A 15,603-nucleotide genomic window follows, 5' to 3' on the forward strand; every position below is an offset into this window, starting at 1 on the left:
AGTTTACTTGGCTTAAAAGCATTAGACTATCTAGCAAATGACAAATACCTGAGAATTGCTGAGATAAATAAAGAGTTCTTCCGGCCCTCTTCTCACCCAGGAAATGTCATTTCAGTGTGGAAGTACTTCAACATCAGGGGGTCAGTCTGTAAGGGCTGAAATGAAACCGGCCTCTCTCTGCTTTAAAAAGCACACACTGAACAATTTAACTGATATGGCATAGAGTGGTGCTTCTGAGTGTCCAATAGTTTTATGAATGACGTTGGCACCCAGAATAAATCATAAAAACAATTGGAGAGGAAATGCTGAACACAAATCTCCAACATGTTGACCATCAGTAGCTACAATACAAAACTGTGTATACAGTATTTATCTATAACTGTAAAATGCTTTGAGTACTGTACATATGCACTAGTGGTGAGAGTACTTTAAATAGTTAGAGTTGCACTCATATCAAATTGTCAGACTCATGCAATGTGAACATAACTACAGTAATGAAGAGACATTACTACAAGTGAAACAGAGACTTACTGATAAGACTAGCAACTCCACCCTTTGCACAATCAGCTTTTACACTAGGTTGTTTTTCACATTGGGAACCTGCGTTTGCAGAGAAGCTGCACAATGACTTTGTGGCATGAGAGTTGCTTCCTCCACATTTAAATATGTCTGCATTGTCACCAATGTAGAGGAAACTTCTGTGTAGCATGCAGTGGAGTCACCGACTCAGGAAGGAGACACGGGAAGAGTCGGAGCTTTGATGTCAAACCACTGTGATTTATTTGGAGTTGGTACCAGAGTATTCACATCACAAATCCAAGAGTCAGAGGTTCTGACTCCACGGTAGAGTTGCCACGTCAATTCTGGAGAGCCTCTCTCTTGCCAGCCCATCTAACTGGTTTCGCAGAGAGTAAACAACATATTTGAGGAGATAGCCTAAACAGTGTGGGAACACAGAGCTACTTGCCTCGGACACTTATGACCTCGAAGATTTTACCTTGGAGTCCACAAATACAGAGAAGGAAGTGTCCCAGTGTACCCACAACACAGACCATCTGTATCCCAGTATTGACCGGTCACAGAATGGGAACAATAACATTATTGGCTAAGCCGCCTGTGTCCTTAAAGAAGGTAAACAGACATCGAGGTTTGTCCTGTATGTTACTAATTGGCGTCTTATGATAATTATTTCCACAACAACCAATGTAATTGTCACAGGCAGCCGATGTGTGACCACAAACTGGAGGCTGATGAGTGAGTGAACACATTTGAGTTTCTGGCAGGTCAGACAGCATCTGATGCATGGAGCTCATTCCACCGCAGTTTCCAGACAGCACGTTCACAGAATCCATATCGCAAACATTTCAGCCACGAGAATAACTTCTTCTGATCAAAAACCGCCTCACTTCCGCAGCCTTTTTTTAGCAAAGATGACAGAAATGTAAACTTTCTCAAGACTCCCTAACTTTTTGCAGTCTATTATGATTTATTTCTGAAAACATAAAGTTATTTGGTGTGTTAGATGAGAGGAGTGCTGCTTGAGGAGCGATAAGGGCACTTGTGTGAGGGCAGTGTGGTTCAATCGACAGAGACATCTCTGGTTAAATAAAGCCTGCTTGGAGCATTGACTGGGCACATATGCTAATCTTAAAACAGCTCACACACTCATCTATTTCTGCTCAGATACACACACACACATAAACAGCATGTATGAGAGAGAAGTTTAAATGCAACAAGTCAAAGCATATCAGAGAGGCGTACTTTCCATAACACGGAGCAGAGCAACAAAGGCAAAAACATCAGAAAAGATCTCAGAAACTCCATGCAGCTCTGTGTGAAGAACTTTTTTGTGGACCGTTTTACAAAATGAATCCAGGATGCTAGAAAACAGATGGTATTATGATGTGCAGACTGTGTTTTGGATATGCATCGCTCTGATCAGTCACAGAGTATTATGAAAAGCACATGAGGTTTTCATAGAGACTCGAGACAGGGGACAATGAGACGGAAGCATGGGGTTTGAGAATCTAGCTTTTGATGTGAAGCGCCCTTCGCAGGAATAACACAGGTGGCATAGTGGTTAAGGAAACTTTTCCTTAGTCTCACCGATATTAAATAGTATTTTCCACAAAAAGTCACAGGGTGGCACAGCATTCAAAGGTGCTATATGTAGTACTTTAACATCAAACAAGTATTATACAGTGACAGTCAGTCCATGCTGCTTTTCACAGAGCATTATCTGGATTGTATGCTATCAAAAGGAGATGTTAAAAAAGGACAGGAGTGATGGTCTTCCAATGCAAGCATAAGTTTTAAGTGTATTGCAGTTGTGGATGAAAGCAGTGAAAGGCCTTACCAAGGTCCAAAGATTAAATTGTTCACAGTCATGGCACAACCTGACCCCAAAGTACGATGTATAAATGATGAAATGTCCAAGTAACTTTTCAGCAAATTTCATAGCACTTGATGAACTGAAGCCCTCTGCACTCATGAGCTGCAAAGTATGATTTTCTTTCGAAAAGTTTCTTCTTTTGTCAGGACAGGACACACATATTTCTATTTAAAAAAACTATTGAAGATTGCATAAGGCTCTCTCAAATGGTACCGTCATGCTAAGAAAAAAGGTGTCTAACTTTTCCGTTTTATGACCGATATCATTTCTAGTCTTCGGCTTTTTTATTTATCTTGAACCTCCAAACATAACATACAGGCCAAATACTTCAAATACGAAGTTCAAAGTGTCACACCCAAAGTGTAGGAGTATCTATTGTAAGCAGTATTCCTTGAGTGGGTACATATTGCCAGATAAAGATTTTGAATGAGAAATTATAAAATATGTTGGCATTGAACTTTTGACTGAATATATTGATACTACCAGTTATAATGAGCATTACCTGGATCACTGTTTACTAGTCTATCATATACACCAGGGATGGGCAACTTTGATGGTGGTGGGGGCCACATCATTGATGTACTGGAAACCAGGGGGCCGCAGATTCACTTGGAACACACACACACAAAAATGCCATGTGTTGTATGTAATTATTAACAAATATACTAAGTCTGACATCCTCATTGACATTTTACAATCAAAGGGAACATCCCCAAAAAATGGGAACATCCTCTAATAAGCTCACTAAACAAATATCAGTTCACAGAAATGTTATTTCATTTTTGCAAGTGGCATGTTTGTATTGAACAGGTTATTTAACAGTGGAATAAAACTATTTTAAACTATTGGAAAGCACGGAAAATGTGTGTGTATTGAGATTAACCATTAGATGACATACACATGAAGTCATGAACACTAACCCAGACATTAGTTGTCTAACTTGAACCTAAGACACTTGTAGCCAGTCTCTGCATTCCCCTTATTCCACAATAAGGGGAATGTCAACACAGACACCTGTCAGCCCGCACTCTGCTGTTCCTCAGCGCCGCTCCCCCTCCCTCCCGCTGAAATTATGAATGAAAAGCGTAGTAATCATAGATAACACGGCAGGGTCCGTGACAGTTTGTTTTCATCTGATTTCAAATAAATAAAGTCTTGGTTTTAAGAATATGAAACTTGTTTCGCCAAATTCAGATGATAAATACAGCTTGTAAGCTTGTAAAGGCATAATTACAAGAGGCAACTTAACGTCACAGCAGGCATAACAACAGCCGGTGTTTCTTGTGAGGGTTTTCCCCGGGAAACAAACACAATACACACAAATGCGTCACAGATTATTTTGCGGTATTTGAAATCATGTACGCAGCTCGCGACGTAACTAGGAGTCTAGTGGACGGTATCAGTAGGCTACTACAAGTTATTAATTACGTTGTTTATAAATTGAGGGCCGCAAAAAGAGGTGGGTGGTGTTTTGTGAAATGCTGTTGTGTTTTGTGAAATGCTGTGGCGTTTTCTGAAATGCTGTTGTGTTTTTTGAAATGCTGTTGTGTTTTTTGAAATGCTGTTGTGTTTTCTGAAATGCTGTTGTGTTTTCTGAAATGCTGTTGTGTTTTTTGAAATGCTGTTGTGTTTTTTGAAATGCTGTTGTGTTTTTTGAAATGCTGTTGTGTTTTCTGAAATGCTGTTGTGTTTTCTGAAATGCTGTGGCGTTTTCTGAAATGCTGTTGTGTTTTGTGAAATGCTGTTGTGTTTTGTGAAATTCCGTTGTGTTTTGTGAAATGCTGTGGTGTTTTGTGAAATGCTGTTGTGTTTTGTGAAATGCTGTTGTGTTTTCTGAAATGCCGTTGTGTTTTCTGAAATGCTGTGGCGTTTTGTGAAATGCTGTGGTGTTTTCTGAAATGCTGTGGCGTTTTGTGAAATGCTGTTGTGTTTTGTGAAATGCTGTGGTGTTTTCTGAAATGCTGTGGTGTTTTCTGAAATGCTGTGGCGTTTTCTGAAATGCTGTTGTGTTTTGTGAAATGCTGTGGCGTTTTCTGAAATGCGGTTGTGTTTTGTGAAATGCTGTTGTGTTTTGTGAAATGCTGTGGCGTTTTGTGAAATGCTGTGGCGTTTTCTGAAATGCTGTGGCGTTTTCTGAAATGCTGTTGTGTTTTGTGAAATGCCGTTGTGTTTTCTGAAATGCCGTGGCGTTTTCTGAAATGCTGTTGTGTTTTGTGAAATGCTGTTGTGTTTTGTGAAATTCCGTTGTGTTTTGTGAAATGCTGTTGTGTTTTCTGAAATGCTGTGGCGTTTTCTGAAATGCTGTTGTGTTTTGTGAAATGCTGTTGTGTTTTGTGAAATTCCGTTGTGTTTTCTGAAATGCTGTTGTGTTTTCTGAAATGCTGTTGTGTTTTCTGAAATGCCGTTGTGTTTTCTGAAATGCTGTGGCGTTTTGTGAAATGCTGTGGTGTTTTGTGAAATGCTGTTGTGTTTTGTGAAATGCTGTTGTGTTTTCTGAAATGCCGTTGTGTTTTCTGAAATGCTGTGGCGTTTTGTGAAATGCTGTGGTGTTTTCTGAAATGCTGTGGCGTTTTGTGAAATGCTGTTGTGTTTTGTGAAATGCTGTGGTGTTTTCTGAAATGCTGTGGTGTTTTCTGAAATGCTGTGGCGTTTTCTGAAATGCTGTTGTGTTTTGTGAAATGCTGTGGCGTTTTCTGAAATGCTGTTGTGTTTTGTGAAATGCTGTTGTGTTTTGTGAAATGCTGTGGCGTTTTGTGAAATGCTGTGGCGTTTTCTGAAATGCTGTGGCGTTTTCTGAAATGCTGTTGTGTTTTGTGAAATGCTGTTGTGTTTTGTGAAATGCTGTTGTGTTTTGTGAAATGCTGTGGCGTTTTGTGAAATGCTGTGGCGTTTTCTGAAATGCTGTGGCGTTTTCTGAAATGCTGTGGCGTTTTCTGAAATGCTGTGGTGTTTTGTGAAATGCTGTGGCGTTTTGTGAAATGCTGTGGCGTTTTGTGAAATGCTGTTGTGTTTTGTGAAATTCCGTTGTGTTTTGTGAAATGCCGTTGTGTTTTCTGAAATGCCGTGGCGTTTTCTGAAATGCTGTTGTGTTTTGTGAAATGCTGTTGTGTTTTGTGAAATTCCGTTGTGTTTTGTGAAATGCTGTTGTGTTTTCTGAAATGCTGTGGCGTTTTCTGAAATGCTGTTGTGTTTTGTGAAATGCTGTTGTGTTTTGTGAAATTCCGTTGTGTTTTGTGAAATGCTGTTGTGTTTTCTGAAATGCTGTTGTGTTTTCTGAAATGCCGTTGTGTTTTCTGAAATGCTGTGGCGTTTTGTGAAATGCTGTGGTGTTTTCTGAAATGCTGTGGCGTTTTGTGAAATGCTGTTGTGTTTTGTGAAATTCCGTTGTGTTTTGTGAAATGCTGTGGTGTTTTGTGAAATGCTGTTGTGTTTTGTGAAATGCCGTTGTGTTTTCTGAAATGCTGTGGCGTTTTGTGAAATGCTGTGGTGTTTTCTGAAATGCTGTGGTGTTTTCTGAAATGCTGTGGTGTTTTCTGAAATGCTGTGGCGTTTTGTGAAATGCTGTGGTGTTTTCTGAAATGCTGTGGTGTTTTCTGAAATGCTGTGGTGTTTTCTGAAATGCTGTGGCGTTTTGTGAAATGCTGTGGCGTTTTCTGAAATGCTGTGGCGTTTTGTGAAATGCTGTGGTGTCTTGCACTTCAGGGCCACCGTAATTATGTTATATTATTATAATTGTATTATGTCTGTCTTTTAAATATATTTGTTTAACTTGTGTAATGCTTGAAAACACTGCTGCTAGGACAACATCATTTCCCAATGTGGGGGGAAAAAAGTATCTATCTTTCAAAAAAGTACATTTTCTTGAAACTCATTTTTTTAAGTAAACTACTTCCTGACAGGATATCCTCTATTCACACCAAGCCTTCTAAAAGAAGAGATGTATCTTATCCTCTACAGAATTTAAACTGCTAGCAGGATTGTAGCAGCGATATCAGTTTCAAGGAACTAGAGTTTTTCTGAATCAATAACTTTCCAGCAAGGTGTGACCTTGCTGACAGCACACCCTGAAAACAGTCTCCATTTGAAGAGTGGATCATGTCATCACCTTGCCATAAAAAGAGGGGCCACAAAGATTTAAGCTGGTGACCCACTGATCTGCAGTCAAATGCTCTAGCACTGAGCTGTACTTCCCGACACTATTCCCAAGCCTCACTAGGGGATATACTTTGAGTCCGTTGGTTGTGGTTGGGTTTGATCTCTGCTACTTGACTGAATTACACATGACAAAGACAATTTGGGGCAGCAGGCTTTAGGAAGTGGTCAGGAAATTCAACCCCTCCTGTCAAACTGCATCTGCTACAATAAGAAACCCAAAACCAAAGCAGCTCTAGGTTGTTTTTCTGCAACTGTACATGTATAAGTTATTGTAGTGTGTTCAAAATGAAAGAAGAGCTTCTTTATTAAAATCAATTAAGTGCTATTTGTAATACTAATGTGAGGACATGACGGACGAAAAAAGCAAGACAGACTTCTCCTAAAGATCTGATTATTAGCCAGTGCAGTGGTGACTTTAATCAGATTTTCTTTTTGTATTCATGTGTTTCTGCTGCTTCCTGCATCTCAACAAATATGAATGATTATAGGTTAAATCCAAACAAAAAATAAGGAGTAGCTTATATTCAGGCATTCCAGACCCAGAACCTCGGTCAAATGTGGTTTATAAACATTTGCATAGCTAGCATAAAGGAAGCCTGTCCAGTAGTCTCTGCACAATGTCAAATGAATTTGCCCGTAACATTCAAATGACTGACAGAAACCATTCCATGATAAAAAACAATAAATCAAGCCAAGTATGCGAAAATGTTTTGATTTGATCAAAGCTGTGATTGTGAGCCAAAGAAAGCACTCTGAAACTGATCATGCTTGCGGGAAGATGGGAATGTGGTAGGGAGTGTTCTGGGATTCTCACAGAGCTTTGAGGGTGATTGTATCTTGAGGATCCGATGGAAAACACGAGGAAGGAGGGTAGGGGGATGAGAGACATTCTTGAGTAGCTGTGGCAAAGATAATGCATGTTCATCTTCCACCCCTCTCTTGCATAAGCAAGCTTTTGTAAATCATTACATCAAATCTAAATGTATTGGTGTGTGCGGTACTTTTAGTTTATCTATCACACCCAGTGAGATCATTTGAAATGATAACAGTGTAAATTAACTTGTTTCAATTGTCTTTTTTAAGTTAATATTATGGTAATTGTAAAGTGTAATGTAGGCCATAGTTTTGTAGACACGTATGAATTTGTGAACACATCCCTGTTAGCCTGCATTAGGTGTGTGTGTAGGCCTACAGTATGTGTGTTTCCAGCCACATGTGGCTGCCCGCATGTGGCTGCACATGCCCCTGAGTGCTTCTCTCACATGTGCTTTGAAGCAGACAAACTTCACAGGTGACCTCCCAGTGGAAGACAATGAAACAGATGGGTGCAGGAGCGAAAGATGGCGGGGGCCTCCTACAAAGGGACTAATGAACAGGGTGGAGGAGTCGAGGAGTTGTTTTCAGGTCCACTGGGATGAAGAGTCTGGACACAAAGAGATGCTAAACACTCAACGCTTTGTGGACTTATCGTTGTGAGACCAGGAGGCATTGCCCTTGGCCAATTTGACCCCCTTTTGACATGTCATACACAATGTAAAAGAACCACAGAGGAGCTCACCGACTAATGAGAGACACAGAGAAGATGAGACATAAATTAAAGTTTAAAACAATTTCAGCTTTAGTATCTGTACATGTATATGAATAATATAGAGGTATAATCATTTTAAATGACTGCAAGTTCTAATGGTTTATTAAACTGTTGTTCTTATTTTGTCACTTAGCAACAAAAGTGCAGTGTGACATTTTCCGTTTTCACAATGTCAGAAAACAGAACTGTGGGCATCTGCACGGACAAGATGAAGAAAGGTTGGATCACTGTCAATTCTGCAATCAAATGTCCTGCTAACACCTCCAGTCTCTGCAAAGTTTCATCCCCAAGACTATCACTAAAAGCAGTGCCATCGTGAACAGGATTTATGTCAACTCTATAAATATGTTAGCATGTACATACAAGCTGATAAACAAGCTGTACATTAAGAGTTCTCTGAGAAAAATAGGAGTGGAAGAGAATGCCGTATCTCAAACGGTGACAGGCAGACACATCATTCCTGATAAATGTCCCTCTGCTGAGTGTCTGAGATGACACCGGAGTCAGTGCAAACAAACAAGGGCTTTTTTCCCATGCTCCCCGTCATGGGGTTACGGCCAACCACCATTTGAGTCTATTTCCGCATGTCAGGAAGTGCAAATGACTTTGTTTTCCAATCAAGACTTCCCTGCTCCTGTGTTGCTTTAAGTGTGACACGAGAGACCTGCAGAACAGATCTCAGCCCAGCTCAGGAAGTAATAAAGCAGTCATAAAACTCACATACACACCATCTCTTTCACACACAAACACACACGCCAACACACACACATACCGGCTCCACATGATTCAGCTGTCTAGCTATGGCTTTATTGGGATCCTGGCAGAAGTAATAATAGGAATAGTACTGGTAGCACATTCCCAGCGGTGCTGAGTGGAGACTTTTACCACTCCAAGCACTTCACACCTCATTACCAAAACACTGTCTTCGCCGTTTAACAGTACCAGCCGTTGTAATAATTAGCTATAATAAGCCCTGGATGATATTATGATAGCATGAGTGTTTTTATGACTTATATTGCCAGTGACTTTGAACTGAACCCCCACTCCACATCAGTTTAAAGACCCACCCTGGGCACTCCCCCTCTCTCCCGCTACAATACGTGAGTATGATTAAGAGTTGACATAACTAATAGCCCCTCCACTAACTCAGGTAGAGGAAGGCAGTTCAGAGTCTCATGAGGGCCAGTGGGTTTAAAAGTGCTTTCAGCTTTGCTAAATATGAGCTTGCTATCCCAACATCTTCACTGCTGAGTGTGTGCTCAACACTGAAGCTACTTTGAGAGGTGTGATGCACAGTTGAAGTGGATCGTTGTGGAGCTGAGAGTTGAGAGCTCAGTAGATCTATTGACATGTTTCAACAGCGTGTTATGGCTGTGCTCGACTGGACTCGACAGACTTTCGGTACCAGCCCCCGCATTGTAGCCTGGGTGATCAGCTTTTTCACTGTACTGACGGCATTAGAAATTGCCATGTGAAAAGGAAACTTGCTGAACCCTTTAATTGACAATAAAACCGAAGAACCTGTGCATTTCCTCATTTGTAGGCCATGGTGTAAGCTCAGCTGGCTCAAAAAAAGCTTTAACAAAAGCAGTACAGGGGACAACTTGGGCCTCATTTACTGTACTGCACATTAAGGCTTCAATTGTTGTATCAAAGTGATGACTTTTCCAAATATTCCATGAACTTTAGGGGTAAGACAGAAAAGAGACGGATTGAGCTGATGTCAGATGGGTTCACCATCAGACAGAACCAATCTGCCAACGTTATCAACTGTGCAAGTCTTCAGATATCGAAGCCCTTAGATCACACTGCATCACCTGCTCACTGCTGAAGTGAGACATTGAAGAGTACCAGAGAGAGTTATAGAGAGAGGGCAGATGAGAATGATACGTATCAGTGCCTCCTATCAGACTTAGCTGCATGTGCTTTCAAACCTAAACTTGGTAGTTTATCTATAATTGACAATCACTGCCTTTGGAAGTCACCCAAACCCATGGGAAAACCCGGGAGGGAAAGGGCAGTCCACTTTTCATGCCTTAAATCCAAGATTAAGAGCTTTTTTTAAAAAGCCAAAGGAATACTCACGTACAATATCACAGACATTAATTATTGTGCTTACAAGAACGAATGTCTTCATTGAGCAGCTTTGTGTATTTCAAATGTTTGGTGAGGCAGTCTTGCAAACTAACATGCAGGTACAATGTACAGTTATGTCGTGTCCTGTGATTGCGTCACTGTGCCTCTCCTCTCCTGTAGTGACTTTTATATGGCCTTGGCTGGCAGCAAGGAGGCTCCTCAGTGGCAGACCACTAAGCCAAATTGATTAGATGAAGGCCCTCCTCTTCGAAGGTGTCCACACTCTCCCCCCCACAGGCAATCTCTCTAATGGCCCGCCAGCAACCCTGTCACCGAAGGCTTCAAGGACCAGCAGCGAATCAGGGACTGGAATGGACTACTCATCACGATTTTTCTTTGTTTTGTTTTAGGTAAAGGTGAGCATCCCTGGGTATTTAAATGTGAAAGTAGTCATAGAGAAACTCTTTAAATAACAAGTTGTATGTAGATAGTCAAGTTTGATTGGTTCATCAGCGGGGGGTCAATCATGTAAGTATCATTGCAATCACTCTGTAAAGCCACTTCACATCAATGTCAGTGTGTTTTTAACCTCTGTCAATAGCACTTGAGCTTCTCCCATGTTCTGATTGTGTACACCGAGCAATTGCCGTTGAGCGGATAAAAACCTAAAAATAACCCCCAACAGGGAAAGACTAATCAAATAAAAGTAGTCTATGAAAGTCAAGTTCAAGGAAGACACACCAATGCCAAAAACGGTGTTTCTGTGAACTGTTCTTTGGGAATATATGTTGGGTTTTACACATGATGTCATCAAAAGCTCTACTTTTAGCTATACTTACTAAATCCAAAAGTCACACCTACTTCACACCACGATTGACATATGTTTTAAGGTATTTCTGCACTTTGCATGAACACAACCAAGTTCATCACCCTGTCAGTCTGTCTGAACATGTACAGTGAACAGAACATGAACAGTACTTATCCCCATTGTAGGTTAGGGTTACCATGTACATTCCTCTAGTACATTCCACATAAACGCCAGAGATCAGTTTCATTTGTTTCTCTGTTAGTCTCAATGTGGGAGACTTACTAGTGGACACTATTATGGACATCAAATCATTTCAGCCGTAAATAGGTATTAAAACGTCACCCACAGGCCTGTGTCCATACTTGAGAGACTTTAAGAAACACAATCTGAATGCCAGTAATACAAAGTCAAGGCTGGGTCAAATTGTAGGACCCCTATAAAACTATTTGAGCAACAAAGAGCAGTACATTCCATTTTAAAGCTGCAAACATCATTAAGAGCCATTGTTAATTTAAAGTTTCAGAACATTTCTCTGACTTGAAAGATTATAATTGAGTTGTGAGGAGAGGCAGAGGCAGCTCAGGCGTCCGTATAATTACGTGGACATTACATTCATTATTGTAATTTACATCTCATTTCCAATCCAATTATTAGCAGTTTGACCTGCACGGCACATGTTAGCATCGAAATCTAAAATGGGCTCCCAAGACGAAGGTAAAGGAGGGGTGGAGGACAGGAAGAAAGCGATAGGGTGAATTTGGGACTTTGGGAGTTGTAGCAGGGGAAAAAACAATCAATATGGCTCTAAAAGATGATGATTTTAAATAGGCATAATTATCTGCCTCAGAGCACAGCTGCCAAGGGCGCCGCTGCAACACTTTGATGTCTGATATGCAATACTGCTGCCAGTAATTTGCTCATCTGCATCTCTGGAGGGACTGTGGCCTGTCTGTCTTGTTCATCTGCCTGATAATGTGTTGCCAGTCAGTCTGTCGGTCTGTCCGGCTGTCTCTCCATCTTTAAAACTGTTATTCACTACACACGTATACATCTTCTCATGAACGTGTCGAGAGGAGTGGAACTAGGAACTTTTAAGTGGGAAAGAGTCTCCAAAGAACAAACATATCCAGTAAACAATGCAATCCCTCTTGTATCTTGTTGATAATACTGCACTTATGTAAGCTACCACAAAACAAAACAGATTGTTGGCCCTACCTGCCTGACTGCCTGATCAGCTGTAGGTCAATCTTCTTCACTGTTATTTTCTCGGAAATTGCTATGGACATACCCATCACCGTGAGAGACGCAGTGTGTAGGAAGCAATAAGTTATTTTGTTTTACTGCAATCTCGTCATTATATTTCTTGAATGCAAAACCTACAATTTGCAGGGCATGCACGGTACAGGCTTGAATTGTGTGTTTGTGGGTAAGACATCGTTTTCATAAGCTCTCTATTGTGGTATCAAATGAAATATTGAACTTTAACTTACTTATTTGAATAATTATATGATCAATTACTAAAATAAATATGTTGGCTTTGTCCCTTACATGCTACATAACCAAAAATAACCAAATAGTCATTTCTCCAGTTAATTATTTGTTGCCGTTTCTGTATAAATGAACTTTCTGCCAAGCCCTGCGGTTTCATTGCAAGTTGTGATCTTACTGTATATCTTCATAAATGAACATATGCTGACTTTGTACAAGAAGCTGGCACAGTTAAAGGTGGGGTAGGTAATTTTGAAGAAAGCAGCTAGAGCACGCTAGAATTTGAAAATACACAGCTGGGAAAAATCTGCCACTTCCTTACAGAGCCCCTCCTCCAACACACATGAACGCGCACATGACCAATGAGGGCACGAGATAAGTTTGTGCACAGATGGAAGGCTGACAGGCAGGTAGGCCATCCAGTTATTTTAGCCGGGCGGGCTAAAATGATTGGTCGTGCTTTTTACAGCGCCACGGCTTCCACAGATGACATTTTGTAATGGATTTTTTGTCAAAGCACTTAAGATATTCATTGCTATCGGGATGTTAAGAGCATTCCATGGAATATAACAAAAAGTGTATCTCGAGCCGGTTTCTCAAACTTACCTACCCCGCCTTTAAGTCCCTTTGAAATCTGTTCTGATTGATTTGGATGTTGGCGTTCCGACACATTTTAGGGTTGCACTGCATGTGTGAAAGAGACTTTAGAAATGATTCAGCTATGCAACATCTTTGTCTGTGTGAGTGATGAAAGGCACTTGCATATCTCCCAGGAAACCAAGTCAATGCTTCCAATTTAGTTTTTTTTGAAGCCAGTAGACAGCAGGTCAGATAGCTTCAAACCAAACTGTCTCTCACACTGAGCAACTGGTTGACTTTCAGAGTGCCCCATTGTCATGAACAATTTCCATAAATCTCCACAGTCTAACAGGCAGGTTGAGAGAAGCTTATGGCAGAGCTGCAGAGTAAAGTCTACTCTCCACTATGTGTGTGTGTGTGTGTGTGTGTGTGTGTGTGTGTGGTGTGTGTGTGTGTGTGTGTGTGTGTGTGTGTGTGTGTGTGTGTGTGTGTGTGTGTGTGTGTGTGTGTGTGTGTGTGTGTGTGTGTGTGTGTGTGTGTGTGTGCATGCGTGTGGTCTAGCATTACTATACTTGTGGGGACCTAAATCTGTTTAGGGTGAAGACATGGTTAGGTTTAGGATTAGGGTTAGGGTAAGGCATGTGTTGGTTAAGGTTAGGATAAGTCTCCAGGAAATGCATGTAAGTCAATGTCATGTCCCCTGAAGTGATGTATACATGGTGTGTGTGTGTGTGTGTGTGTGTGTGTGTGTGTGTGTGTGTGTGTGTGTGTGTGTGTGTGTGTGTGTGTGTGTGTGTGTGTGTGTGGTGTGTGTGTGTGTGTGTGTGTGTGTGTGTGTGAAAGAGAGAGTCAATTCCGTATGAGACTCCTGGTTTGAATGTCTTAGATGTCCTTTGAAGTTTAAGACAGCTCTGCATCAGCTCACTGGTTCCACTTCATGGGACGTGAGTATGTGGACATGAGCAACATCTGAGTCACTGACTTGTGTGCCATTTTCTGGCTGTGTGTGTGTGTGTGTGTGTGTGTGTGTGTGTGTGTGTGTGTGTGTGTGTGTGTGTGTGTGTGTGTGTGTGTGTGTGTGTGTGTGTGTGTGTGTGTGTGTGTGTGTGAGTGAGTGAGTGAGTGAGTGTGAGTGAATGTCCACCTTGCTCTGGCATGTGTGCTTTTGCTCTGGCATGTGTGCTTTTGCTCATGCATGACTGAGTACCCAAAGGTGTCTCAATTCCTTCCGTTGTGTCGGCCTCTACCTGTCTATCCAAATGAGTACACTGCCATTCCACGGACACACTGCCCAGTATTGACAGACACTTGACTCCACACAACACCTGAAGCATGTCAAGTAAAAATGACGTTTGCCAGTGTTGTAAAGTTGACTTTGTTTTTATTTTAGTGCTGCTCTCAGGTCCCCAAGTCCAATTACAAGCAAGGCAAAGCTCACAAACATGCGTTTTGGTTACATGTAATCTCTGTCTCAATAATATAACTTTACCCAACTTTAATCAAATGTTATGTTTAGATTTAGCTTCTCCCAAGTTTCATAAACGTGTCACTTAACTTTCAGCGTTCCATTTTGAATTCCTGCTGGTTGCTTACATTACTTATTACCTCGCTCATTCTTTATTAATTGGGTTTTTGATATTTACAATTTTACCATGTTATAGAGCCAAGTTATTATTCTTGTGCTCTGTACCATTCACCTGTACGTGATATTAATACTTGTATGGGACTTACTGGATCGCAGAGCGGACGGGGTGACCTCGATCTCACTGGTGGTTTGGTAGGGCTGAAAGGCCGACGCCGAACTCATGCCACTGACGAAGGGTTCGGGACTCTGCGTACCGGTGGAGCTGGCACTGGTACCATCCCCTCCATTGTGGGGATCCTGCTCTTCATATACAGCTACCAGCTGGACAAAGAGGAAAAAACATGTTTGCTTGTGAATATTTAAAACAGACACATAAATGTTATCGGTCTTCATTAGCAGTAAATATGGGTTTGTATGAGGTATGTGTCCATACATGAATGGGTGCATAATGCATGAGTGTTTGTAGGTTTTGCAATTTCACATTCAGGCAGCCCCAGCCCAAATCACTCTATCATGCTGTAAGTCGTGTAGCAACTTTCTCTTTCTCTATAGTCTAATCTTGCAGCATCTGCAGTCATGTAGCACTGTGTGTTCCGGATTGCCAGGTTTGGCTCCCAAAGCGAGCAGCTGCTCCATTCCGACAAAGGTGATACGTTGCCACGTTTCACCGGGCCAGATAGGGAGAACTCCCTACAGCATCCCGTAATTAACAGAGTCTAACACACGGCTCATCCACACAGCCAACTCCCCCACTTAACAAGAGAGCAGGGGAGAGACGGCAGCTTGGATTAGGGTTGTGTGAGAAACAGTAGACTCTTTTTCAGTGGGATAAAGAAAATTAGATCGGACATTGCTGATTGACTACATGTGAGTCAAGGCTTATTCTTATGCTCCTCGACTGTGACATACAGAGAGAAAGGGGGTGAGGGGGG

General features: G+C 41.4%; 1 protein-coding gene across 4 annotated transcripts in view; it reads right to left on the reverse strand.

Moving 5' to 3' along the window:
* pard3aa (par-3 family cell polarity regulator alpha, a) overlaps window positions 1-15,603 on the reverse strand; it is a 318,714-nt gene that overhangs the window by 204,602 nt on the left and 98,509 nt on the right. For all 4 annotated transcript variants that reach the window (XM_034222612.1, XM_034222611.1, XM_034222610.1 and 1 more), the window contains exon 3: window positions 14,818-14,992. In XM_034222612.1, coding sequence (XP_034078503.1) covers window positions 14,818-14,992 — 175 coding nt within the window. The remainder of the gene's footprint in view (window positions 1-14,817; window positions 14,993-15,603) is intronic.

This window comes from Gymnodraco acuticeps, unplaced genomic scaffold, assembly GCF_902827175.1.
Source record: "Gymnodraco acuticeps unplaced genomic scaffold, fGymAcu1.1, whole genome shotgun sequence".
Taxonomy (NCBI): domain Eukaryota; kingdom Metazoa; phylum Chordata; class Actinopteri; order Perciformes; family Bathydraconidae; genus Gymnodraco; species Gymnodraco acuticeps.